Below are 25,921 nucleotides of genomic sequence, written 5' to 3'. Positions count from 1 at the left end.
AGAAAGGGTTTTTATTTTGTTTTGTAACCTTTGAAATCGTGCAAGTACCTCAATAACATTTGCCTGCAGTCTGAGCATTTTATGATCCAGTCTAGTGCATTCATCTCTTTTGTTTTTTTTAATATTCTCTAAACCTTTGTTGTCAAATAAATCAAAGTTTAGAGAAACGGTGTGGACCAGATCTACTTTAGGAACTCTTAAAAGCTGCACAGTAACATAAAATTGGGTTTTGCTGCAGTAGCATTAAGACAAAAGCTTTGACTCCAAGGCATTGTGTTTAAAGGCCATTCTGCTGCTCCGCTCATGCCCTCCTTTCTTTTGCTTCTACTGTTTGTGCAGTAACGGTTTGCATTGATGTTGGTACTCTTCTCCAGCTCCTTCCTGACCTTGTGATGATCAAACTATGTGTCTGCATTGCTTATTCTGTGCCACTCCACTGCACACTGACTTTCTACACACATTATACACACATAGTTGCTCCCAGTTACTTCCTTGCTCCTGTTCCTCCATGTTACCCCATTCGTATTCCCATTTGCACACAGTGCATACAGTTACATGCTTATGCACATACTTTTTTTCACTTGCACACTAATTCAAAGAGTTTCTCTTCACACACTCATGGACACCCCCCATACCCCCCACCCCCACCCCCTCCCTGCCTGCCACTTTGCCTTCAGGGCAGCATGAGACGGAGTGGTCTGAAGGAGTTAGCACCATGCACATAAAGAGCTCTCTTCACCCGCACATGCATCTGAGTGGGAAGAGACCGTGAAGAGCAGTCTTTCTCAGTCCTCTCTCAGTCCACCTCGGGTGCAGAAGGGTCAGGAGACTTGGCCTCGTCTGTTTTTATCTGAAGTGCTGTGGACGGATCCCATCATCTTCTAGATAAAATGAAGATGGAGCAAGATCAATTCTGATGGAGAATCCAGCTACTTTTAATGTTTCAGTTTTACTAATTTTCCGTGGGTTGGATCAGATTTTCTAGAGACTTGCACAGTGTTAGAAGAGTTTTTCAGGATGCAGTTCTCTGAGGATTTGGGAAAACTGGAATTCTTTGCCTGGATCAACCTTTGGTTAGGAGGCTGCTGTGGTCTAAGGGATGTGTCCTGAGAATTTAACAAAGGATATTCATCTAAGCCACAACAGAGACTGACAATATTTTGCTGCAGCAAACAGAGGAGAACTGATAGTTTGTGATAAAAGTAAAGGTAAGTGAGTGACGGCTGTGGTGACACAAAAAATTGGAAAACTGGTTGCATAAGTGTTCAGTAGAGTGGGTTTTTACTGCAAACACACATCACATGGATTACATGTACTTTTGTAAATGTTATTCTTCAAGTGATTACCCTTTTTCCATCCATTTGTGCAAGATTGTACTTTTATTTTGTGAATATTTAACATTCTCTGTATCGTTGCTTGTTTTCTAATAGAGTTTATCATTTGTGGGGTCACCTGATTAATTTTTGCTTGTTCTTGCATGCTACAAAAAAAGAAAACCTCATGTCATTTTGAGCCAGTCCAAAGCATTAGAGGAGTAAAAGGCCCAGGGCCATCAGAGCGCTAATCTGCTGCTTTCAAGCGCTGCATCAATGTCACACAGGGACAGCCAGGCGTGTTACATAACTAGACGTTTGTTTAGGAAATGTAGGTTGCTTCTAGAGCTGCAGTGCTTGCTTTTCCATACATTGATGTAGCAAACCGTGGCAGGATGACAACACTGGGAGCTAGCTTGTCCCGTGTGATTGGATGTATATTATTTTTATGTCAAGACTAATCAGGCATTGGGAGCAACATCTATCCTACAGGGGACGCCCGCATGATTTGTTTAATGCTGGGGATAGAGTACCATCAAGATTGTCATGTTGACTAATCCAGTGCAGCGTGATAGCTTTTGCTCATTTGTGGGCTTTTCTGGTGACAGCGTTTATTTTATAGAGCAGATATTGATTTAGTTTTAAGTTTCTGCAAAAATGAAAGAAGTAAAACAGTTTTTTTGGAGTTTATGTTATGCGGTGATCCTGGTTGCACATAAGTCTGTGTCAGCCAAAGCTGTCGTCCAACTCATTGAAATATAAGTCTAGTTATTATGTGCAAATGACATGAAAGAAACAATGGAAGAGATTCCTCTGCAGGGATAAGAACCTCTTTTTTGTTCTCACAATTGAAAGAGGTCGAAGGTAACAATACCTGGAGTAAACCACATACGATACTTGTTCTTGCACAACTTTGTGACGCAAAGACAAATGTGTGATTCCTTTTGTTCTGGTTTAAATATTTCTGAAAAAGCTTTTAATTTGCTGCTTAAGTAAAAGGAAGTTGTCTTCATCCCTCCCCCCCCCATTTTTAGATTTCACATTTCTTTACACCTCATACAGTTATTTTTTTCTTCTTCTACCTCCTCAGTATTGCTGTGACGCGTTCCCAGGACGTCCCCTCCTTTGGGCCTCCAATCCCCAAGGGGGTGACCTTCCCCAAGTCATCTGTCTTTCGGGACTTCCTGTTGGCCAAAATCATAAACGCAGAAAAAGCCGCTTACAAATCAGAGAAATTCGGCGCCATGGCCACACGCACACGACAGGAGTACCTCCGAGACTTGGCTGAGCGTCACGTGACCAGCACACCGGTGGAACCAACGTCAAAGTTCCCCTTTATCTCACTGGCCCACAAACGACGGGAGAAGCTGCGCCCGTATAGCGGGGCGGAGCTGCGGAGTCTGGGCGCCATAACCTGGCAGGTGCACGCTGAGGACCAGGTAGCAGGGGCTGAGCGCGAGTGCCTGCTGGCCATTTCCAACGACTTCATCATCCTGCTGGATCAGGAGGCCAAAGTGGTCGTGTTTAACTGCGCCACTCGGGATGTGATCGGTTGGTCAACGGGGAGTCCCGCCTCCATGAAGATCTACTATGAGCGTGGAGAGAGCGTGTCACTGCGCTCCATCAATAACAACACCGAGGACTTTGGAGAGGTTGTAAAAAGACTGGAGGTCAGTCATCCAGAACTCTGAATGGCAGTGATATATCTATGTATACTTGAGCTGTTCTCTGGAAAGGTCCCACACAGAAACAGGACTTTGATGGTGGCAAAATAGGCAAAATTTAAGACATTATTACAGAAAAGCAAAATGCTGAGTGGTATTCTCAACACCTTCTAAATAGGATTTTCCCTTTAAGGCTGTAATGGTACCTAAATCAACCTGAAGTTTTATTTTTGTTTTTTTATTTATTGACTACCAGAAGAACTTTGAAGGTAAGAAATCTAAGGTTGAATCGGAAACATTTAAATAAAAAATTTAAAAAAGTGGTTCTTTAGATCTAAAAATAAATCTGTCTCTGTAAAGGTAAGGTAACTTGCATTACCTTTATAATTTGTTGTTTTTTTCCGTTAAGACTTAAACAAACAAACAAAAGATGATAGGGTTCCAATATCTTGCTCAAGGACACTAATACACTGGTCCCTTGCTATATTCTGGTCCACCATTCGCATTCTTGCTATTTTACTGTTTTTTTTTCTTCTTTCCTTTTCCTTGCCCTGATTGGCTGTAGACCTTGTCAATCATCTCTGTTCTACGTCTCCTGTGCAGAATTTGTTCAGCTTCCCAAATCTACATACATCTTTGTTTTCATTCTATAAAACTGGACTTATTTTCCTTTAAAGGTTTGAATTTTAAGAGTTTAAACGAGAGAGAAAAGTGTGAAAATGTTCATTTCTAATCTAGAAAAGTTTAGAAACTGTGTTGTGAGGGGGGTTTTACAGCCTTAAAACATCAGTAATAATTGTAAAAAATAAATAAATAACTACCCTGCAAATTTCACTTATTTTACTACAGGTTATTTTTAGAACGCACGTCCAAACAAGTAAACACTTTATATGAAACGACAAAATTAATAATAAACCAGAAAGTTGATTAATTTTTTCTTCTGAATGGTCCATATATCTAGGAAGATAGGCGGGGAAAAGAGTCAAATAATCCTTAATTCAGTGTTCAGTTTAACACCTGAATAGATGAAACTGTAAGATAACTTGATTACTTACATCAGAATATTTTGAAACAAAGATATTCCTGTTCCTTTAAAATGATTAAAATAAAAATCTCCTTCATAACATTTAAAAATGTACCTAAAATGCTTACTATGTAACAAGCTGAAATGGCAGTTCAAATAAATTTAAGAATTTTACTAAAAAGTTTTTTTTTTGCAAAACTCAGACCTTAGTAAGAAAACTGACCAAAATCAGTTCACTGCTGTCTAAAACTTAAGTATCTGCAACTGCAAAATAACTGAATTTCTTTATTTTCTCTGCAGCTGTTGACCAAGGGCAGTCAGACCACAGAGATGACTCTACGCCGCAATGCCTTGGGCCAGTTGGGCTTTCACGTTAACTTTGAGGGTATCGTAGCGGAGGTGGAGCCGTACGGTTATGCCTGGCAGGCTGGGCTGAGGCAGGGCAGCCGACTAGTGGAGATCTGCAAGGTCTCAGTGGCGTCGCTGTCCCACGAGCAGATGATAGACCTGCTCCGAACGTCTGTCACAGTCAAGGTGGTGATCATTCCTCCCCACGATGACTCCACACCACGCAGGTATGGTTGACACTGGAGGTGGAGATTGAGCTGAAGGAGCACGGTGTTTCTCTAATGACTCTTTGTGATTGTCTAACAGAGGCTGCTCAGAGATTTACCACATGCCCCTGGTTGATTATAAAAACCACAAAGAAGGAATGCCCTATGAGTTAAAGTTCCCCTTCCGGCCAGCTAACAGCAACGGCAAGTGGCCACGGACCTCATCCAGCCCGCAAACCCGCGCCGCTGGCACAGCAGGAACTCTGATCAAAGCACCGCCTGCAGACCTCAGCGAACGCAACTCTGCTGCCATTCCCCGCAGTGTTTCCAGTGACGGTCGACCTCTGAACCCGAAAAGGTCACGGGATGATCACTGCTGCTGTTATATAACAGAGAGACAGACGGAATCGCCATCTGGCTGGTTGCAACATATGTCCTTAATGTCATCCATATGTATCCTCGCAGATATTCCCCTGGGAATGACAACTACGCTCTGGCCTGTTCCATTGTAATGGGTCACACACTGCACAACACTAGCACCCCCTCCAACCTGCCCTACGCAGAAACCATCAGCTCCAGCCACTGGAGACAGAAGTCCATGCCTGATGGGTAATCTTTGACAGGCTTTGGCCTCATGGGTGCAGACTAAACTTTGGGAGTTTGTTAAAGTCTATTGGTGGATAACTGGAGATGTTCCTTTGTGCTTCAGGTTTAACAACAACTGCCAGTCGCCTGCGTCGTTTGTGCGTCAGGCAGCCGGCGACGGGGTCAACGGCATGAAAGCAAGCTCGAGCACTGGCGTTGGATGGATCCGGAGTGGCGAGGGGGATTTATGTAGCAGACTAGGAGACAAAGTGAGCTCGGGTGAGCATAACTCAAAGTTGAAACAAAATACATGACTGTTTGCATGTGTCCATCCTAACTTACTTACATTTTCCAGACACTGGGGTGTCCAAGGTAACGATTCCTCGACTCCAGCCATCAGATCAGAGCAGCCGTGTATCTCCTAACAAGAACACTAAGGTGAGAAATAATTAGAAATTAATGATCAGAGGAGCCTATTGATCATGAAGTGGACAGTTTTTAAATAGCGTATTTTCTGCACCAGTCTCTCCTAAGTATAAGTCGCAGCAGCAAAAGAAAAAAACGTAATAAAGAAGAAAAAATCGTTTACAAGTCGCTTCTGAACAACTCCACCAAGCCCAGTACAATGTGTTCACACCGAGTCCAATTTACCCATCGAAATGGTGCCCCCCGCCTCTCACTGCTTGATTCTTGTCCAAAAATGTATTTATTAACTAGATAATCCAGACGCATGTGGGAGGAGCTACCATCAAGAGTTTTTAAGGCCGTGTCACGCTACCACTGCCTACATTTAGCGCATTGCCCACATATGAACTTCAGTGTTTTGTGATACATGTGCGATATACGTTATTCCCAAGTGTTTCTTGTGTTCATCGTTCGTGTTTAATTGAAACAAAGCATCGCGGGTGATGACCATGGTGTTGATGCGATGGGATTTCTGCCCAGTGCCCTGAATGTCATAGTGAAGAAATTTAATGAAGTGCGGGTAAACATGTTCTTTGCGTGGTTTTGTCGTACTTCTTCCGTGGTTTTGACGTGGTAAATTCGGGATGCATATTTGAAGATTTCATGTAAAGACCACAATCGTTTTCTCACTTTTTTCACATATATTCACGTATGACCAATTTTCATTCACACGCAAATGCTGCATAGTGTGACACAGCCTATAGCCTCAGCGCTACATGGAAGCACTGACTGCATTTCTCATTCACAATACATGGAAGACGTGGGTGACGCTGAGAAATCTGGTTTATTCATTTATTTTGAAGAGCTCTACTAAAGCATTAAACATGTCTCCATGTCTAGGTTCATGAGATCGTTCAGAAGCTGTGTCTGAATGACGGCCGTCTCTGTGACCCAGTTTGACAACTTGCTGTCCTGCATTAATCAAGGAGGGGGAACAAAAAAGGAAGAAACAAAATAGAGGATCTTTTTGTTATTGTTTCGATACAAATAAGAAAAATTCTTTTAAAATTCAGGAGGAGAATGATGAGATTCTCCTCCATGTTGTGACATCCAGCAGGTGGAGTTTTAGACTCCACCCGCTAATCAGACTGAGCAGCACTACTTCTGTGTTGCTGTTTACTGATACACCTACAGTGCCCTGTAGTGGCTGTTAGTGAGAAAATAACAAAAATAGAAGCCTTTTTATTTAAAAAATAAAAAATTTAATATAAGGCACACCTGAGTATAAGTCACACCCTCAGCCAAACTATGCAGAAAACTGCCACTTATACTCCCAAAAATACAGTACTAGCTTTAAACAGTTGAATAATAACCCATCTTTATGATACTTATGAGTCTGCCAACTCCAGATAGACGACCCCGAAATGACAAGGTTTGATTTCTGAATGTCTCTCATCCTAACAGGCCGATGGTCCCTATTCCTCCAGCCAGTCGAGCAGTAACACGCTGTCCAGCAATGCTTCCAGCTCTGCACACAGTGATGAGAAGTGGTACGAAGTTGGCTCCCATTCGGGAGTGCAGAGTGATCTGGAGCTCAACGGGTACCTGCAGGGCACGTCCACAGACAGCGGCATCGATGCCTCCTCCCTCACTGCCACTCAAAGCAGCACAGCTTCTTCTACTGCTGCCTTCCGGGCCAAGGAGAAAGTGCCATGGGAGGAGTCTGTGGCGAGCAGCCCTGGAGCCAAGAGCGCTTCACCTCCCACTCCGGACGCTCCTGTCGTAGCGGCGTGTGGCAGTGAGATTCCAACTAAAAGCTCGGCCGTGTACCTGGGGGGTCCTGATGGGGGCTCATACAGCCTAGGTGATGCCCCCTCCCCGTCCAGGTGTGTTGGCGTTTTGCCAATCAAGTTTTGTAGAACATATTCCCTTTCTCCAATGTTTCATTAAGCGCTAGCTGGTTTATTTTAGTCCTGATCCTCAGCATAAAAATCCAAAAGCTCTGCAGTTTATTAAAAAGAAATCTCTGCGAGGAGTGGCTTTGCATTTGGATGCGTTTCCATCTCATGGTTATCTATGGGAGAAATGGAGCACAAAGATCCGTTTGAAGCTGCTAGAAATGCAGACAGTGAGCTCCGCCACCACCACCCTTCTCTGAATCCTGCTTCCTTAAAATCAAATAAATCTTTCCTCCTTGTCTTTTTCTCGCTTAGACAGAAATAACCGACTTCTAAAAGCTTGCTACTCTGCGGGCTTTGTTTTGCAGTGCGCACACGCGCCTGCACGCTCCACAGGCGCAGATCTTAGTATAAAAATATAAGCTTTCATCTCACTCATTATAAAAAAAAATACTGGATAGAGCTGAACATGACGTGCAAGGACATAGTGCCCCGCTTTCTGTTTACAAAATCAGTTATAGTTGGAGTGGATTGGATGAGCTTATTGAAGGTTTTTTATGTTTGTGTTGTCCTAAAAACATGGCGAAATTGCTTTTGATTTAATCCTAAAAATATGTTTAACAGCTGATTAAAAGTAGTCACCTTCGTTCGTCTTTTATTTCACCAGTTCTGGTCACTCAGAAGGTCTGGTGGTTCAGGGGGAGGCTGCAGAGGGAGCTGCTGCAAACATGTCACAGAACCTGCAGTCCCCCGGGACGAAAAGCTTCTACCCTCGACAGGGAGCAACCTCCAAGTACCTCATCGGTTGGAAGAAGCCAGGCGGCTCCGTGAACTCTATCGAGTTTGCCAGCACTCGCAAGTGAGACGCGTCAGAAATGCAGCATGTTGTAACGCACTGTAGAATGTGGATGTTTGCTCCGTGGAAACGTCCACATTTGACCACAAAAAGCTGAGCCAGTTTGAGAGCTTGATCAGATTTGGGTTGTGGTGCCATCCAGTGGTAGTGTAGGAGATTACCGAATCCTTACCTTTTTTTATTTGTTTGTTTTTCCTTTGGTCTGAAAGCTGCTTGATTCATGTGTTCTCAGCTGAAGTGCTTCTGTGCTTTTTGTTCCCAGACGGCACCCGAGTGATGGCCTGCTGGGGGGTCCACCCCAGCTAAGAGCCAATCTCCGTGGCTGTCATTCGCCCCATCGGCAGACGGCCAAATCCAGCCTGGAAGAAGACTTGAAGAAGCTCATCACGCTTGACAGCCCTCCACCCACCACGACGGAAGAGAAGGTACAGAGGAACGTGCTTCCCTCCCTCATACTAATTTAAGTCTGATGTTTTTTGAGGGGGAGGATCAATCTGAGGCGGCGTAAAATGCTCTACAAGCAAAACAAATAAAGACTGCAGCTTTAAATTGGAGTGTCTGTAATCTGAGTTAAATGTAAAACCCAAATAGGAGTTGGCAAACATTAAAACAATATAAAATAGTGTTTAATTCTAATCTGGTGCCTGATCTACTAGATTTTAAAAAAAAAATTCCACAAACAAAAATATATGTGAAAGCCTTAAATATGCAGTTTTTTTTAATAATCTCCAGATGGTAAGTAGGAAAAAATAAAAAAATGTAATACCACAATTTATAAAACCAATTCAGAGATGTTAAAGTTCAACTAAAAGTATTTATAAATTATTAAAATATTCCCAGAAAATGAAGAAAAGACTTAATTATCCAATAAAATGCTGCTTCAAGAATAAAAAAAAAAATATATATATATATATATATATATATATATATATATATATATATATGGTCAATGTTGCTATCCTTTAAAAATATTACCAGCTATCAGATCATAAATAAATATTTCAAGTATTGGGTTTAATCAGTTATTATATTAACAGAAAGAGGATCGTTGACCTTTTTCACATGAATTTTTTGAACTAATTTGAAATTTAAATTTAAAGTCAATATAGTTCTGATTAAATAGCAAGTAGCCAAAGTAACAAAGTTGTCTTATATGTTAAAAAATATGATATAAAAAATTACTGGACGGTGGTTAAAGTAATTTGTTTCTACAATTAAACTCTAAAGTTGTTCAAATAAAAACATGCTTTTTTATTGCACTTTTTTATTAGCTTTAAAAAGCAAGAAAAAAAATTCAACTTCTCTAACAGTTTGAGAGGAGCTTATCCAGAACAGGATGAGAATTGTTGAGATCATTTCAGTTTTTTCGGGGTCATGAGGAGGAAGAAGAAGTGACCAAGGTGTCTTCTGCAGAACATGCAGGGACTTGCCACTTTTCAGGTGAGTTCCCACCTGAGAACTGATTCCTTTTCATTTCTTTATACAGCCGCCGTTCCCTGGTCCCCCACCCAGCCGTCGATCTCTTCAGAGGACGCTTTCAGATGAGAGCATTTACGGCGGACAGAGGGAAACGTCCTCGAGTGGTCCGCACGAGACCTCTGACCTTCTGTTTACCTGCTCCACCTTGCCCCGCTCTCCCACAACCCGCCACGGGTCAACCCGCCGAGCATCACACAAATCCCTCGGTGAATCCCAATTTTGTTAATTAAACCACATGAATGTTTGCGGGTTATTTTTTTTCTCCATAGCGAGCAGATAAAATGCTAATTACAGATCCCGCTGGTGCTTTTACTCTCTTGTTCCTCCAGGAGACCTGTCTGCATCCCAGAGTTCAGAGCTTGAGAAGGAGAAAAAAAGGCAGCAGCAGCAGCAGCAGCAGGATCCTTCCCTCATGCCTCTGCCCGATGCCGGGGTGGATGGCCCACTTGACTGGGCTCACCTGGTGGATGCAGCCAAAGCTTTTGAAGGTAAGCAAACCTCCTGTTTTCAGTGCCTTTGCTGTCACCTCTATACTCATCAGAGGAAATCCCTATTTTTCACGTTTTCCATTGTAGAACAGCGGCTGGCTTTTCTAACAGCCCAAGAGGAGGACTCCACTGCTGAAGCCATGGCAGCTGCCATCCCTCAGCAGGCTGAGCCTCAGGCAGCTCCCCCTAGACAGCCTCTGCCAGGGTAAGGAGCCTCCAGCCACAGCCTACAGCCCTCAGTTTTCTTTTATGTGACTTTTTAAAGATCATAGTGGAAGATCATACACATTTAGACCCAGATCTTTCCTCATTTGGGAATGAGTTGACTTACGGTAGAGAATTACCTGTAGTGAATGGCTGAGTTGATGAGATCTCAATTTTCCTTTTCAGAGAGACTCCAGCCATCTTATTGGGGAAAGTTGACCAGCTGGAGTCCATGGTCAAAGCGCTGCAGGAGGACCTGAATAAGGTCTGCTGTTTTTTACTCCACCCATCTTGTTTGATGCACACAAAAGTTGTTATGGGAGAGCTTAATAACATTTAGGAGGTCAAAAATGCATCCAGAGGATGTCGTAGCTGACGCGTCTTTGCTTCCATCAGGAAAAGGATGCCAAGGCCTCCTTACAGGCTCAGATCCAGAGTTTGAGGGAAGACAACCAGCGCCTCCTGGAGGAGTCGTACAGCGCCTCAGCTAAGCTGAAGAAGTTCACAGAGTGGGTCTTCAACACGATTGATATGAACTGACGCACAGAGGTGTCGTCCCCTCTTCTGCTTTGGGAGTTTAACCACTGCTCAAGCTCGTTTCAACTTCAGTGCTGATCTTACTGACACAGTTGTCCTTGGGTTTGTACAAACCAGTCCCAACGTCGATTAATTTCCATTCTAACTTTGTTTTGCTGTGAAACAGTCACCATGAAATGCAAAAAAGGGAAGAAAAGAGCTTTTAATTGTGTGCCAGATTAATCTGCATGCACTCCCATTAAACCTGTACCGCTCTGGGTCAGATCGGACCCCTGATGCCCCCTGCATGTCAGGAGAAGCAACACTGTCCTTGTTAGCTTCTCATCTCTAATCAAGATCCTTTCAGTCAAATTAAAATGTGCTTTTCAGGAGTTGGAAAACAGTGTGAAGCAGCTGATACTTTATTCAATTACATTCTTTGGTGTTAAGGCATTATTTAATTTTTTCAATTTCAGTGAATAAAAATGTCTTATTTTTGTATTAGTAACCTAAAGGAAAAACGAGCTAGGATAAGATGTCCCTTTTGAGTGGAAGGACACAGACGTCCTGTGTCAAAAAGAATTATGCAAGAGTTTGAACGGTTGAAAGATGAGAACAGAACATATATCGTATAAAATCATAGTGAGTGCCATAAAGTATACAAATATAATAAAGATTATTTTAAATATTTGATTTAAACAACTATTTTTCTCTTTCCCTCTCAGGAAATAATAATCTGAGGAGGATTAATGACAAAAGGTAAAAAAAAAAAGGCCACATGCAGGTAAATTCATCTACTTGTCGGCGCTGTTTTCCTATATTAAACAAAGTTTATCCTATATTTCAAAAGCTAATAAGAAAAACAAAAATATTAATGAACACTCTGTGAGCCTTTATGCGTTTTTTTCTTTGTACCTTAAACAAAAATGCCTTGCTTGCTGCAGTGAATGGATAAACAGTGCCACCTAGTGTTGACAAGATGTAATTAATTCCTCAGCATGCACAATTGCCTCAATCTGAATTGTAGTTGTCAGATTAAATTAAAGCGGTACGGTCTAGTGTATGATGTAGTGAGATACGGTATAATTCCTGAAACTCCTTCATTTCCCTCAGTTTTACTTTGAAAATCCCACATAAAAATGGTCCATATGATAATCAAATGATCCTTTTTTTTCATTTTCATACCTGAAGACACTGTGCAGATGTAAATAGGAAGAATTTACTAATCATCAAAATTTGCACCTTAAATCGTGGTTTTTTTTTACTGTCATTTTTTATATATTTTGTTTTACTGGCAAGCAGAGAAAAATGTCAAGAAAGGTGTGTGTGTGGGGGGGGGGGGGGGGTTGGGGGGGGGGCAATGGTTTGAGCCGGACTCTTTAAACAAAAAAAAAAAATCAGTCCCAGGTCCCTAAAACAGCAGATTTGCCCTTTTGCCCTTTATTATGAACTGTGTAAACGCATGTCATCTGTTTCCACTGAGCTGTGATGTGTAAAATATGTTAATATCTATTAAAGATATTTTATTGAATGACTCTGGCGAAATAGTTTTTTGTTGCAGCGTCTTCGAGGTGATTAACTCGCTTTCTGTGTTCTTTTGCGCTTCTTTAGCGATTGGGGTAAAATTGTGTGAATATAAATACATTTAAGTGCGCTTGTATAATTGGACACTTTAAGGAATTATTGTGTTTAAAAATAATTAAAGATGGCAAGTCTAGTACATGTTTGCTTTTTTTTTTTACTTTTAAGGTCAACCTATTTTCCAAGGGCACCATTAACGTCCCACTCCGATCATCTTCTTGTACAGTTTTAGCCACATCCCAGCTCGGACAGGCAAAACAAAAACATACATGGTATTTATCTATAAGTGGATGCATCAGAATGGAGCAGAGCAGGAGGCTTGTGGCTGGCCGATTGTAGCTTCTACATGCAAAACGTTTTCAAACTGCATTTTATCTTCTCCTGATTCTTAATGATTTTAATAAAGAAATACTCAGAAATGCAATTTTGAGTTTATTTTTCCTAATATTTGCCCTCCGTCAGATAAACACACCACAGTATAAAAACAAAACAAAACAGAATTTTCCTCTGAGTGGGATTTTTAAACTTATATTTGACCAGAACAATTTTCCTTTAAGACACCTAAATGATAAAAATTCAAGTGAAATGGTAAAAAGTATATTTGTCATTTGTTAGAGCTGCAACACTATAAACAAGTTTTCCTGGATGTATTCTCACTTCTCAAACATTTTAATGTATTTTTCTGTGAACAGGAAAAAAAAATGCTGGATGGTGTGTTTGTGTTCCTTTTAACAAAAAGGCTTATAATAGGATTAAAGCATAAAAGTGTTTTTTTTTTAATGGATTTTCAAGAAAAGCTGTTTTCTACAAAAATAAACTTCTGAGTTATTTTGTTGGAAATGCTGCCTTTAAATTTTTTTGCTGCACAAAAAGAAAAAAAAATAGAGTATTATTTAACAGTTGTGTAAAAATAAGGAACAAAAGTGGAAACGTTGTGTGATGTTAGATTTAGGACATTTTATGTACAAAGGAGATTGTATTTCATTAAGTATATGGCCATTTTTTAGGTGTATGCAATTTTTTGTCAGAAATTTAATCAGAACTTTTATTTTTTGACATACTGTATGTTCGTACCTAAGACGCCTTTTAATCTTTTGCACTGAATCTAATTATTATTCATAAGATATAACTCAACATTTGGACTGGATTTGTCTTCATGTGGTCATTAGTGTAACTTTTTTGGCAGTGTGGGTGTTTGTGTAGATTGATTTAGTATGAACACAAATTATTATAGCTCCGCCGCCCTACCCTTGCATGTCAGACGAGTCCCCTAAGCATTGTGCTTTTTATGGGCGCCACATGGACGAAGTGGCTCATGTAAATGTGTAGACATGGCAGCAGAAGGTGAGACCTGTCACACAAGCCGGTGTTCAACCCTAGTTTCCCTTGGTTACCAAATTTACACAGAGCTGCTGCTGCCTCTTCTTGATAATTTGATCTTTTTTTTCCCTCAAGAAATAAAAGACGACAGAACTGCAGTTAATCACAAGAGATTTGATTTTTCTTTGTGTCAGGCTTGATTAAACCCCCAATGGGGGATCTTTTCTTTTCTGAGCCCTGGAAGCATGACAAATGTTTAAAAAAGAAGAAAAAAAGGCATGACGCCAGGGTTTCATCACTCCTCCCAGGATTCCTGCTAAGGAAACTGATAGGAAACAAAAAAACGAAAAACAATGAGAATCAACGTTGTTCTTATGCAGACATCTGTACTCCTGTGTGTGCTGTTACTCGGCATGCAAGCTTTCACAAATTGCCAGTACTGTGTATTTTTGGCGTCTCCTCCTCCAGGGCTTGTGGGAATTAATTTACGAAAAAGAAGAAGGAAAAAAAGGCTGATGGTTTAGGTTGCCATTTAAGCTAGAATGAGTTTCCAGATTAAAACTGAAGTGCGCATTTGTTAACTTAAAGAACAGAATCTCTGAAATAATTTTGTGGAAAAAATAGTATTTGGGTCATCTCAGTTGCATGAAAATTGGAAAAAGTACATAAAATCATAAATGTGTGTTTTTATATCACCATTGAAATGTTAGCTCATTGAAGAGTTTATTACTTTCAGCATCAGTGGGCGCTGCTGCAACGTGCATCCCCCCTGTCCTCCTTTCTCCTCTGCTGTGCATCAACAGCTCTCTGGCGCTCGCACCCCTCCCCTCCCCGCCGCCGCCTGTCTTTCTCCTCCCTCTTTCTATTCTCTCTAATTCCTTCATCCCTCCCCCTTTTTTTTTCAACTTGATCTGCCTTTCTCTGTTGCACAGCCTCTTTCGCCCCCTTTCTTTCTCCCCTCACTCTTCGCCGCTCAGTCTGGAGCGCATGCAGGCAGGGGAAGAGGAGGGATGAGAGAGGTGTGCGCAAGTGAGGATCTCCTCAGCTGCCAGGGCAATGCAGGACTGGTGAAGAGAGGAGGAGGAGAAGAGGAGGACTGAAGGAGTACTGCAGTGTCCTGCCAGCTTCCCCCTCCCTCTATTTATCTTTTGCTGCTTTTTTTTCCCTTCTTCTTCACTTCCCTCTGCCAATTACACCATGAAGCTGCCTGCTGTTTGTTGCTAAGGTGGGTTGGGGGGGGGCGGCAGAGTGGACCGGCTGTTATTTTGGTTCTTCAGGTAACAAATGCTTCAGTGACAGTCAAAGATGTGGGGCTGCAATGCTGGGGAGCAAACAGGGATTTGGGAATCTCCATTGCAGTGTGGGTTCGGCATGGATGTGGGGCACCGCTCGCATGTTGTGTGTTTGTGTGTCCTTTCAGTTTGTGCCATTTACTGCATACGTGTGCAAAGTCCCTCTTTCTGTTTGCCCCCTTCATGAATTGGTGTTTGCTGTGTGTGTATTTGAGGTGCACACACAAACACACTGCTCCGTGAGACGGGGAACTCTCCGCTTCACCTTGTGTCTTCATTGCTTCTTCATCCTGGACCCTGTGGGCTTTTTATTTGTGCAGATTTTGATTTCTTTAGAGGAAGTTGTGTCTCTAAAAACCCTTGCTCTCGTTGCACCTCTTCGCACAGTTGCTTGAACAGGTATGAAATCCATACGTGTTGGCTTTGTGTTTGGCCTCTGATGTGAATACAAATATGGGCTGTCTAATGTGCCTGGACTCTTAAGAGAGCACAGACCTGTTAGCCAATGGGGAGTGCTGCTGTCTGCACTTCTGGTGGCAATAACAAGGGGAAGGGAAGGATAGAGGGTTACTCATTCACTAAACTATATGCTCACTAAACTATATGCTCCCACGTATTTACCAGTTTTCCAAGGATGGCACTAAACCTTTGTGCTTTTATTATACTTTTTTTCTCACTGAGCATCTCATAAGTTATGTAACTAAATGCCCTAAATCTCTTTTAAATCACTGCAAGAATCAGAAGGACTTAAGAAGTGAGAGGTTGAAGGCTTTATATCATCATCCTGCCTCTTTTTCCAACACTGGAGGGTCACTTAGTCTTGTTGGCGCCTTTATTTGTCTCTGGATCCAAGAATCAATAATCAGGTTTTGATAAAACCTGGCAGAGTGGCAAAGCTTGTGAATTGCAAAGGGTAGCTGATAAAAAAATAAAATAAAACCTGAGATTAGCAGAATTATTTCTGTCACTGACTTCCTAGAAGTGTCTGGGAATGTTGAGTGGTTGTGAGTAAATCCCCCTAACAGTGACTCCCAAAGCACCCAGCTCAGGAAATTACAGGCAGGTTCAGAACAAAAAAATAAATAAAATACAGCAAACACCATATTGTGAGTTTTAAGGCGTAACTATGAAAAGCTCTGCAGGCATTTAAACTAGCATTACCACCTATGTGAGAGTTAACTCATTATATTAGAGGAGTGTTTTCATCTGAGGAAAGATGAGTCATCAGCAGCACGACAGCTGAGGGTTTGTAGGGGTTATACATAATTACTGATTATTCTGTGCCGACACATTTGTCTGCATTTGTTCTTCTATAATTTATATCAGATGAGCTCAAATAGGTCCGATTCTACTCTACCGCCCAGTCTTTTTTTTATGCTTCCAAAGTTACAAGATCTTTACAGTCCAACTTATTTGAGAAAACAAGCTGTTTTGATTGCAGATGCTTTTGAACGGAGAAAGCAGCAGGTCTTGAAAGTGCACTTCTGCAAAAACTGAGTCTTAAGAAAGTAGAAAAGACTTGTTTTAAGGAAAATGTGTTTTCTTTTTTGTCTTACAAGAAAACTATCTTATAAGAAAGTTTTTTAGTAGCAAAATAATTTTATTTTGAGAAGGCACATCTTAGTGACTAGAATTGTTTTTTTTTTAATATAATTCTTGGTAAGAACATTTTTCTTGCCCTATTTGCAGATTTTATTTGCTTATTTAAATAAAATCGACCAATGGCGCCAGTTTTTGGCAGTGTGGAATCTTTAATCTTGAGGGACATCGAGGAGCTTTGTTTTCTGTGTCCTGCAGAGCTTTCCTCATCCTCTGTTCTTCTGACAGGCCTCAGTGAAAATGGCAGAGGGCTCCAAAGACCAGGGTGGGGTCGGCACGATGGATCCAGAGGAGGACTCCCCCAACATGATTGTCTACAGAAAGGCAAGGCTTGATTTGGATGTTTATTGTGGTTGTCCGTTGTCTGCGACGCAGTGTGATGTGCAGAAGAGGAGCAATGACCCGTGCACGGGCTCCTGATGGTGCAGCGGTCTGTTTCAGTGTGCATCTACCACTCACTGGTTTCACTGTCATGTGTCAGAAACGCTTTCTTTTAAACATCTAAGAAAATAAACCTTGGATCTGCCTGGTTATATTTCTTCAGAACTCCCTGCATGTCAGTCATCAGACAGACCTACATTTAATCAAGAGCTCTTAGTTGCCTCAGTGTGGGGAGACGTCCTTTTGGTGTCAAGGGTAATTACTGCATCCCCTTTGGTATCTCATTTTTGTAAAAACCAACTTGGATTGGAGGGTTTGTCATTTTTTAGCCTGATTTCCAGAGTGCTTTTCTTAAATGGGGTGGCAGAATCTTCGAATATTTATTTCCTTTTCCAAAAATTGGATTTTATTCCTCGGCTGCAACAATTTCCACTCAATAAATCTTCTTTTTTAAACAGACGTTCCCAACAGGATCCTCTGCTTTCACTGTGTTTTGATCAGTGAACCAACTGAGCAGGTGACAGCCTCTGTTCCAAATACTGCTAATAGCTGTCCATCCACAAAGCCAGGTAAATACAATTGTCAGGATGCAAAATGAAGTCTGCAAGGCCATTGGTTAGCTATTACATTTAGAACACGTTGATAGCTGCTGGGATTTCTTGACACTCTCCATCGGTAACTCGAGTGCAGCCACCCTGGAAAAAACGGAAAGCCCCCTTCTGTTTGTTTGAAATCTTGATGATGCTGCAGCCGTTGTTCCTTTTTGCTCAAGTGTCACATATCAGTGGTGGGCAGGAAATGAAGCAACATAATTTACGGAGAGTTACTTGGGAAAACCTCTTAGGGTGTGGCTTCACTCGTCTCAGATATCAGCCAAGATAATTACAAATTAAGCCCCAAGTCCTCTAAGTTTTCCTGAAGTCCGACTGAGTGATGAATGAAAAGAAGGACCAACCGGAACACTTGTTCTTGCATCACAACCCTGGTTTACGACTCAGTCAAGCAGAGTGAATCAGAGCGTCAAGTGAGCTGTGGTTCATTGTGACTGACCTTTGAGCAAGGATGGATGCCTGAGTGGCTAAAAAGGGGGAAAAAAGCATTGTGCTGAAGTAAAACCTAAGTTTTTATTATTGACTAAAGACCCTTTGCATCGATTTAAAGTATTTATCTGAAGCTTTTTAAATACATCGCTCCAAACACTTTTTTTCATTTGGGTACTTTAGATGAAAAATATTCTTTCCTGCTTACATTGTCAGTTTTTTGTCAAACCCTCCAACCATCCATGCCTGCTTAGTGACATCATTGTTGAACGCCCACTCCCATCATAGTTTGATCCATTTTAAAGCGTTCCCAGTGGTCTTTTAATTATTATCATGCTGATTAATTATAAAAAATCGGTCATTTTCTGGGACAGTGTCTGCGTAGCGGCAGTGGTCTCTAAGTTTTGGGTGGGACAATCGGCGTGGAGTGAACCCCGCCATCCTTCCCCTTCCCATTGTGGAGAGCCTGAAACGGGGAGCTTGTGGCCCACCCGACGTATTGTCTATGCAACAAATACACTTTTTTTCAAATGGCTTTTTTAGTCAGCTCTGGATTCAACATGATTTTCATTTTTTTTTTTCATTTCATTCATCTTCTTAACCGTTTATTCCCTTTCGGGGTCACGGGTTGCTGGAGCCTATTCCGGCCACTTGGGCGTAGGCAAGGGATACCCTGGACTGGTCGCCAGTCTGTCGCAGGGTGGAATATCCTCAATCACACATCCATTCACTCTCACACTCACACCTATGGACAATTTAGAGTTGCCAATCAACCTATGTAGCATGTTTTTGGACGGTGGGAGGAAACCGGAGATCCCGGAGAAAACCCACCCACGGGAGAACATGCAAACTCCACACAGAAAGGTCCCCCATTGATGTAGTTTTTCAGGTCCCCCAGCCGGGACTTGAACCGGGGGCCTTCTTGCTGTGAGGCAAGAGCGCTAACCACTGCGCCACCGTGCAGCCCTACTTCAACATGATTTGAATAAAGAAATACTCAGACATCAAATTTTGAGTTTAATTTCCTTTAGAAATGTCCTCCATCATCAGAAAAGGCCACAAGAACATGTTAAAAACACCAAAAAGACCATGACTTTAAACTATGAATAAGCTGCTAATGCTGAGGCAAATTCCTGCAGCAACAATGGACATTTCACTTGACTACAGATATAAATAACTTAATAAAAAACACAAAGACAAATATAATAATAAATAATATTGTAAAGTCAGTTTGTTGAAAGTGTGCTTGATATTTGGATGTGGATTTGAGAGTAACAAACAGTTGTTTAGTTCAAATAACGTTTATTTTTTCTTTTATGACAAAGCTGCCCATGCCGGAGCACCTCATCCTTTTCCCCTTTTTCTTTTGTGACCCCCTCTGCGGCTGTCAGAATCATTTGTGTGTATGCGCGCCCCTGCTGCGTTGCAACAGATTTGTTCTTCATGCACAATTGTACATTCATGCATTTCAAGAATCTACATCAGAGAACATACTGTAGCTGGATGTTACACTTGGCATCTTTATGGATTTCACAGTGCAGCTTCATTACATAACGAAGCACATGCCTGGAGGCAGTGCATTTAAGAGGCTAGGTTTTGCTTGTCAGAGAGCTGCCCGGGGGAATATTCGTCATTTTTTGTTCCAGTCATCCACAGTGACAGCAGACAGATTATTCTGATGGTGTCAGGACTTTCTGCCCTTTCTGTTTTGTAAATTGGATTTTTGATGTGCAGCAGAGAGTGTCCTGTGAACGGCACGCTCAGAGATACAGCAAAACAGTTGTGTTTGGTCTAATTCCGATGCTTGCTTTCTATAAAAAAAATAAAAATAAGAGAAACCTTCAATTATCTTAAGCATGCCTGCTTTTGGCTGTAAGGAGGTCGGTGTGAGCTGAGCGCTCACGGCCTGTGGATGGCGTGGATGGGCGACGTGGATGGGCAGCCTTGTGTGGCGTTAAGGCGCTGCTCGCAGAGAGGCAGATGGCTTTCAATATGCTCTGTCGCCTGGGAAAACACCTCATCCCAAAGGCATGAGCCCACCTCAGCTGGAAGCATCTTCTTGCAGCTGGTTAATGCTTCTATGATTTGCAGCTATTTTATTTATGTAGACATTAAAATATCTTTTACTTCAAAATCTGCACATTATCTAACAGTTATAGATTTGAAGTGAATGTGATGTTTTTAGCCATAGGAGAAGTGTATTGGTGGGGAGAAGAAGAGGATAAATCTTTAGTGGAAGAACAGCAGTACAATCGTCTGTGTCCTCCCATGAGAGAGAAGAGTAAAGCAAAACAAGGCAATAACTGCAGGACGTTTTATTGCCCCAAAAATAACAAATAAAAAATGGACGTATATATACAAACAGTCATGCTGCTGTGGTGTATGTGACCGATTCCAAACAGTGTTTCTTGTTTTCTGCTCAGGTTGTTGTGGTTGGCTGGGAAATGCAATTAAGTTCAGTATCTGCTCTGGTGAAGGGAAGCTCAAAAACTATTAATAGAGGACACCTCTTGTCTCATGTATGCAGTCAAAGCCTCTTCTGAAGTGTGATAGCTGTGCAGCAGTCACTGCAGAGAGATTCATTGTTCTGTTGACAAGCCACCATGATTACATTCAGCTTCAGGATGCTGGAAGAAACCAACGACTAAACTACTTTTATCCAGATAAAACTTTGTGTCTATCGCTGCCAATTTAGAGTAATTTTAAAAAGATTTTGCAGAGCTGTGTCAAAAAGCAAAAATAAATCCATAGTAATGCAGTGTAGTGTTAATGCTTTCTCCTCACAGCAAGAAGGCTCTGGTTCAAATCCCAGCTGGGTCTTTTCTAGGTGGAGTTTGCATGTCCTACTCGTGCATGTGAGGATTTTCACTCTGTCTTCCTCCAACCGTCAAAAAACATCCTTCATAGGTTCAATGGTATCTCTAAATTGTCCCTTAGTGAGTGCCCCTGCAGCAGACTGGTGACCCGTTCAGGGTGTATTCTGCCTTTGTATAACAGTAGCCAGGTTGGCTTTGGCAGACAGATGAAAGGATACATGCATTTTTAATCAAGGCAGAAAAAGTTACATTTACTTTGTAGATTTTAAACAAGTCTTAAAACTCCTCCATGGTGTGGCTACTTTTTATTTTGATGATTCCCTTTCGGGATCACCCACGTAAATCACCCCGCGATTCAATCACGTGTTTCAGCCAAACCTAACACTTGAAAGCGGGCTCCGGGGAATCTGTCTACCAGACGTTTCCAACGTTTGATATTAGACCACATACTTTTGTTGAAGCATCTGATTGATCACCTTATGACTTGAATAACTCACTGTTAGAAGTCAGAACTCTGTCTCCCCCTCTGGTCATCAGTGGGAACCGTCTCCAGAGTTCTACATGCACTTCATCTCCCAGCAACCCCAGCGCACAGTTTCTGGATGCTACACACCTGACTTTCATTTGCAATCACTCATAGTTTACTTAAACACTGCACTGAGCCTCACTCAGTGCGAAGAATTGTTTGTGCCAGTCCGCCTGCATTACCGAGTGTTATATCCAGACCTGATCTTCTGATTTCCTGAACCTGTTTTGTCTCTGACCCAGTTTGCCTGCCCAGAATCTTGCCTGGATCCTGACTACTCTCATTGTTTCTCTGATGCTCATGATAGTTTTGTGGACTTTTAGCTGAGCTAATAAACCTGCTGCAATTGAAACCAGCCATCTGCCTGTTTTGTGACACTTGCACTACAAAAAAATACTTTAAGAAAAGAAATTGTGATTAGCAAATAGAATGACTGAGCAATAACTGTTTATTTCTTAATAAATGTCTGTGGGATTTCGGCTTTTTGGAACCAGCAGGGTCTTCCTGTTTGGGGGGAGGGGGTGTCCCTCAGTCCAGTTCTCATATACAGTCAAAGGGTTCTATCTTACTGTAGATGCCCTTCCAGACCCATCCTGTGCTTCTGACCACACTTGGGACATGCACAGAAAGAGCCCTAAAGTGGTTTATTGCAGCACCTGGTAGAACAAACCTGTATTGCAGCTCAGATAAATTGAGGCCAGATGTTTCCAGGGTGGCACAGGTTTCTTTTATACTGTGCACAATATTTATATGACCAAAAACCCTATATTCAAATTTAAACAGTGGTCACCCAGCTGTTTGGGACTAATAGCAGTAATAACATTCAAACTGAAACCGCAGCCTCAGGACAGTCTTCTTTTCCCTCCAATAACTGCATCCATCATTCCGCTTCTCATCTTTCACTGCATTTTTCCATCTTTTTTCCTTCCTGCTAATTAATAATTGAAACCCATTTCCAACTCTCTGTCTTCAGTAAAATACCTGCTCCTCTTCGACATTATATCCTTCTCACTTTCGCGTCTGTCCACTTGAGCGTGGAGGTTTTTCCAGGATCGCTCTGAATTTTTATTCTTGGATGCCCTACATTTGAAGAGACAACCATAAAAGTAGCATAAAACAAATGCAATTTTATTGGAATTATAATAGAAAACATTTTACATTAGCCTATTAAAGTTGTGTTTGTTAAAGTGATTAAATGTGATACTGGGTGTTTGCTCCTTGGGCATCAGCTGAGAGGTGACTAACAGGTTTAAACACCTTTTTCACTTCCACATGCTACGTAAACATGTCATGTTCACACTAGACAAGCAGGGAGGGGCTTCTTCTTTTCTTTTTTTACTGTTTACTAGCGCATGTCCACCACCTGCAGATGGAAGAAGCTTGGTGTGATGTTTACCTCCCTCAGCTGACAGTTTAAGATCACAGGAGCCTTCAGAGAGCACAGAGGGCGCTCCCTCTGATCCTCCCAGATGTATGATATGTAAATATGGGTAAAAAAAGGAGGAATTTCACGACAGATGGGCAGGATGCTTCCCTTGACTGGCAGTGAATAAGACTGTAAATAGCAGCTTCCTGCACCACTGATTTACCAACCAGAACAGGTAAGACAGCTGGTTGGATTTGGGGGGCCTAACAGGAGCTGTGGTCAGAAGGAAGCTCCCTGCTGCTTCCTATAAAGCTGTCCATGCCAGACGCTTGTCTTTAAGTTCTATTTGGGCCCCTGTTCATGTGTCCAAAGCCGCTCTTTGGATGTCACCTCTGCGGCTGCATGGACAAGTCAACCCCGAGTGTTATCGAATACAACCGCTTGAGCGGCATCTCCCCTTTCACCATGGGACTCTTTATCTGAGGCGCCGGTATGAGCTGGAGCCTGGATGCTAAGTGCAAGTGTGGGTTGTTGGGCTGCTTTCATGGTTGTGTCAATAAGATAAAACAACAGTGCGAGCGCGGAGCCCTATCCATTACATAACCAGCTACTGCCTGTTTAATGTGATGGCCCGTCTCTTTCTTTTCTGCTAAGCAGAATGACCAACACATGAAAATCCTGCAAATCCACAGAAAACAAACCGTGGGTGGATAATAACTTGGCATCTTGTAAGCTGGTTGCCAGGATTATTTCTCTCATCCTTTGAGATGACAGTGTCTGAAGTGAAAAGGCTTTTCTTTTTTTTTTTTTGCAGTGAGGGAAGTCTTTTCTGAACATCTCACAGTTAATACATGTTTGCAAAATCCCAGTAAAGTAGCCTATTTATTACTCCAGCTGGTTTAGAACTTATTTTTTTTCCTTTTTAATGGAAAGTGTGAAACGATGTATGCATGCTGAGAGTGGTGATAGAAAAGAGCTTAATGTGGGGGAATGGCTGGCACTGCTGTGTCCCACTTCTCCTCGCCCTTAAAAACCTCCAAAGCCTTTCTTCTAATGCTGACTGAAAAGCCTGCTTGGAATGCCACAATGGATGGAGCTCGCCTCCAACACCTTCAGCTGTGCTGTGAATAACTTCAGCATCTCTGCAGGACGCTGGGCCCCCACAGAGGAGAAAAAAGAAAGTAACAGCCTTTGTCAGTGTAGATATTACCTAAACTAACCTTTTGTTTTAATGATGTTCAGTGACGAAAAAGTTAAAAAAAAAAAAAAAATCTGAATGCTGACAGGCAGGTTTACCGTCGTACTGGTAAAACTTGCAGCTTCTCCGTCCCTCGAGGTGATGCTGCGGCTGGTCTGAGTGCACCGGCTTCATGTAATTTTTCGGAGGTGCTGACGCAGTGAATTAGTAAAGAACTGGACTGTGTTAAGGGAAGTGGGGAGAAAAAGCATAAGAAAAACAAAAAGCTTTCACGGTGGTGAGATCTTCCAGGATGGGTTCGCTTAAACTCTTAAGCGAACCCATCCTGGAAGATAAAAAGATCCCGGGTTGTCAGGTAACCATCAGAAAAGTAAAAAAGCAGTCAGGTTTTTATCTTGAGACAAATGAATATTGGTTACAAATGAATATTGGTTAAAGTTTGAGGCCCTTTTAAATTCAGTAGTTGCTGAGCGCAGAGACGTTTACAAGAAATTATTTGTATTTCATTACAATTGTTATAAAAAACGTCACTTAATTTTTTATATTTGAGTCTATAAAAAGTAGGGTGGACTGTTCTTTGGTGGCATGTGACACGTGTTAACAAACACGCTAAATGCAGGTTCTTGAACACGGATTTAGCCCATGGTGTTCACACTGGACAAGCAGGGAGGGGCTTTTTTTCCGTTTTCTTTTGTTACTATTTACTAGCTTCTGGAAGAGGCAAATGTGAAATGTTGAAGTGGTGCAAATCTCGGGAATCTTGCTCCAGGCTTTTTCTTTCACAGCTCTACTTTGATATATGAAAGACTTTAGGTCATTTAATTCTAGCCGGGCACAAACCACAAATATTGATTTCTCCTTCATGATCAATTTTCAAACAGTTGGCACTTACATCATTTAAAAAGGACACTACCCATTTGTCACTGCCAAATCCGAGCCCCTGATTGGTCAAAGTTTGACTTTCAACCTGCATTCAATGGCTGTGCTTTCTGTACGTGGAGCCTGAAAATGGTCATAGAAACTTGTAAACATGACATTGAGTGTTTTGAATGCAGAAGCCCAAAACACACATACACTCATTAACATAGATGTTTCATTGGAAGTGGTTGCTTAAACGTGCCTTGCCGAGGGTGGTGTGAAAGTAGCTTCAGGTTTTTTAAAGCAACAACCACACTAACTGGCACCACCTACTGTATTTTTCCACTTTTGCAAAGGTCGTGGTTCAGAGACGCATAAACTGCAACAATCATTGAAAGGGGAAAAAAGGGCTTCAAATCTCACCACACTGAATGTTTTAAAAGCCTGAAAGGGTTTTCTTTCCAAAGAGGCGTTCAAAAACCTCAGAGCTTGCAGTCCTTCTTTCTTTCCGGAAATACTAATGATTTTCAGAAAGGCCTTAACAGAGTAGTCATGAAAAATAGATCACTGAGCTCCGGTCACTTCCAGTTGCCTATTGAGACAAATATGCATCTATCACCTTCATTTAGCATCTACATAAAGGCAAAAACATCAGTGAATTTATTTAATTGCAATTTTTTTTTCCATATAGTGGATAAAAATCCAGGCATCAAGAGGTTAAAAAGATGAGGACCTTTCAATCATTGACTCATGATTTTCGTTCCTGTCCCTTTGGCTTTGCTTTGTTTCATAACAAAGTGGAACTCTATTCAAGGCACTGCCGCTGATGAGCACAGGTTATTACTAAAGTGGCAACCCAAGTCACATGTGCGGCACAGTGGGCGCAGAACGGGTCAGAATTCCCTCCATTCGGCTGATGAAAATTTGATAGTTTATTGAGCAATAAGAATGACGGGGC

The 25,921-nt window shown here is 41.8% G+C and overlaps 2 protein-coding genes across 6 annotated transcripts in view; both read left to right on the top strand.

The window, feature by feature from the left end:
• The window catches only part of LOC101170559 (signal-induced proliferation-associated 1-like protein 1), a 37,876-nt gene extending 26,110 nt beyond the window's left edge, over positions 1 to 11,766 (top strand). The window contains exons 8-21 of one of the 2 annotated variants that reach the window (XM_023951459.1): positions 2,404 to 2,983; positions 4,302 to 4,576; positions 4,656 to 4,913; positions 5,021 to 5,164; positions 5,265 to 5,419; positions 5,496 to 5,578; positions 7,010 to 7,431; positions 8,111 to 8,302; positions 8,562 to 8,724; positions 9,786 to 9,984; positions 10,108 to 10,266; positions 10,354 to 10,471; positions 10,657 to 10,735; positions 10,867 to 11,766. In XM_023951459.1, the coding sequence (XP_023807227.1) occupies positions 2,404 to 2,983; positions 4,302 to 4,576; positions 4,656 to 4,913; positions 5,021 to 5,164; positions 5,265 to 5,419; positions 5,496 to 5,578; positions 7,010 to 7,431; positions 8,111 to 8,302; positions 8,562 to 8,724; positions 9,786 to 9,984; positions 10,108 to 10,266; positions 10,354 to 10,471; positions 10,657 to 10,735; positions 10,867 to 11,010 (2,971 nt within the window). In that variant the 3' untranslated portion in view covers positions 11,011 to 11,766. The remainder of the gene's footprint in view (positions 1 to 2,403; positions 2,984 to 4,301; positions 4,577 to 4,655; positions 4,914 to 5,020; positions 5,165 to 5,264; positions 5,420 to 5,495; positions 5,579 to 7,009; positions 7,432 to 8,110; positions 8,303 to 8,561; positions 8,725 to 9,785; positions 9,985 to 10,107; positions 10,267 to 10,353; positions 10,472 to 10,656; positions 10,736 to 10,866) is intronic. The other variant, XM_023951460.1, reaches the window with a different exon arrangement.
• A 3,045-nt stretch (positions 11,767 to 14,811) lies between these two features.
• LOC101168163 (regulator of G-protein signaling 6) overlaps positions 14,812 to 25,921 on the top strand; it is a 45,751-nt gene continuing 34,641 nt past the window's right edge. Inside the window, exons 1-3 of one of the 4 annotated variants that reach the window (XM_011490432.3) lie at positions 14,812 to 15,112; positions 15,500 to 15,578; positions 17,007 to 17,102. In XM_011490432.3, coding sequence (XP_011488734.1) covers positions 17,019 to 17,102 — 84 coding nt within the window. In that variant the 5' untranslated portion in view covers positions 14,812 to 15,112; positions 15,500 to 15,578; positions 17,007 to 17,018. The remainder of the gene's footprint in view (positions 15,113 to 15,499; positions 15,579 to 17,006; positions 17,103 to 25,921) is intronic. The other 3 variants (XM_011490433.3, XM_020713386.2, XM_020713387.2) reach the window with 3 other exon arrangements.

The sequence above is a fragment of the Oryzias latipes genome, chromosome 22 (genome assembly GCF_002234675.1).
Source record: "Oryzias latipes chromosome 22, ASM223467v1".
Lineage (NCBI taxonomy): Eukaryota > Metazoa > Chordata > Actinopteri > Beloniformes > Adrianichthyidae > Oryzias > Oryzias latipes.
The sequence above is the reverse complement of the archived record's forward strand: the minus strand, read 5'-3'. Positions and strand labels throughout refer to the sequence as shown.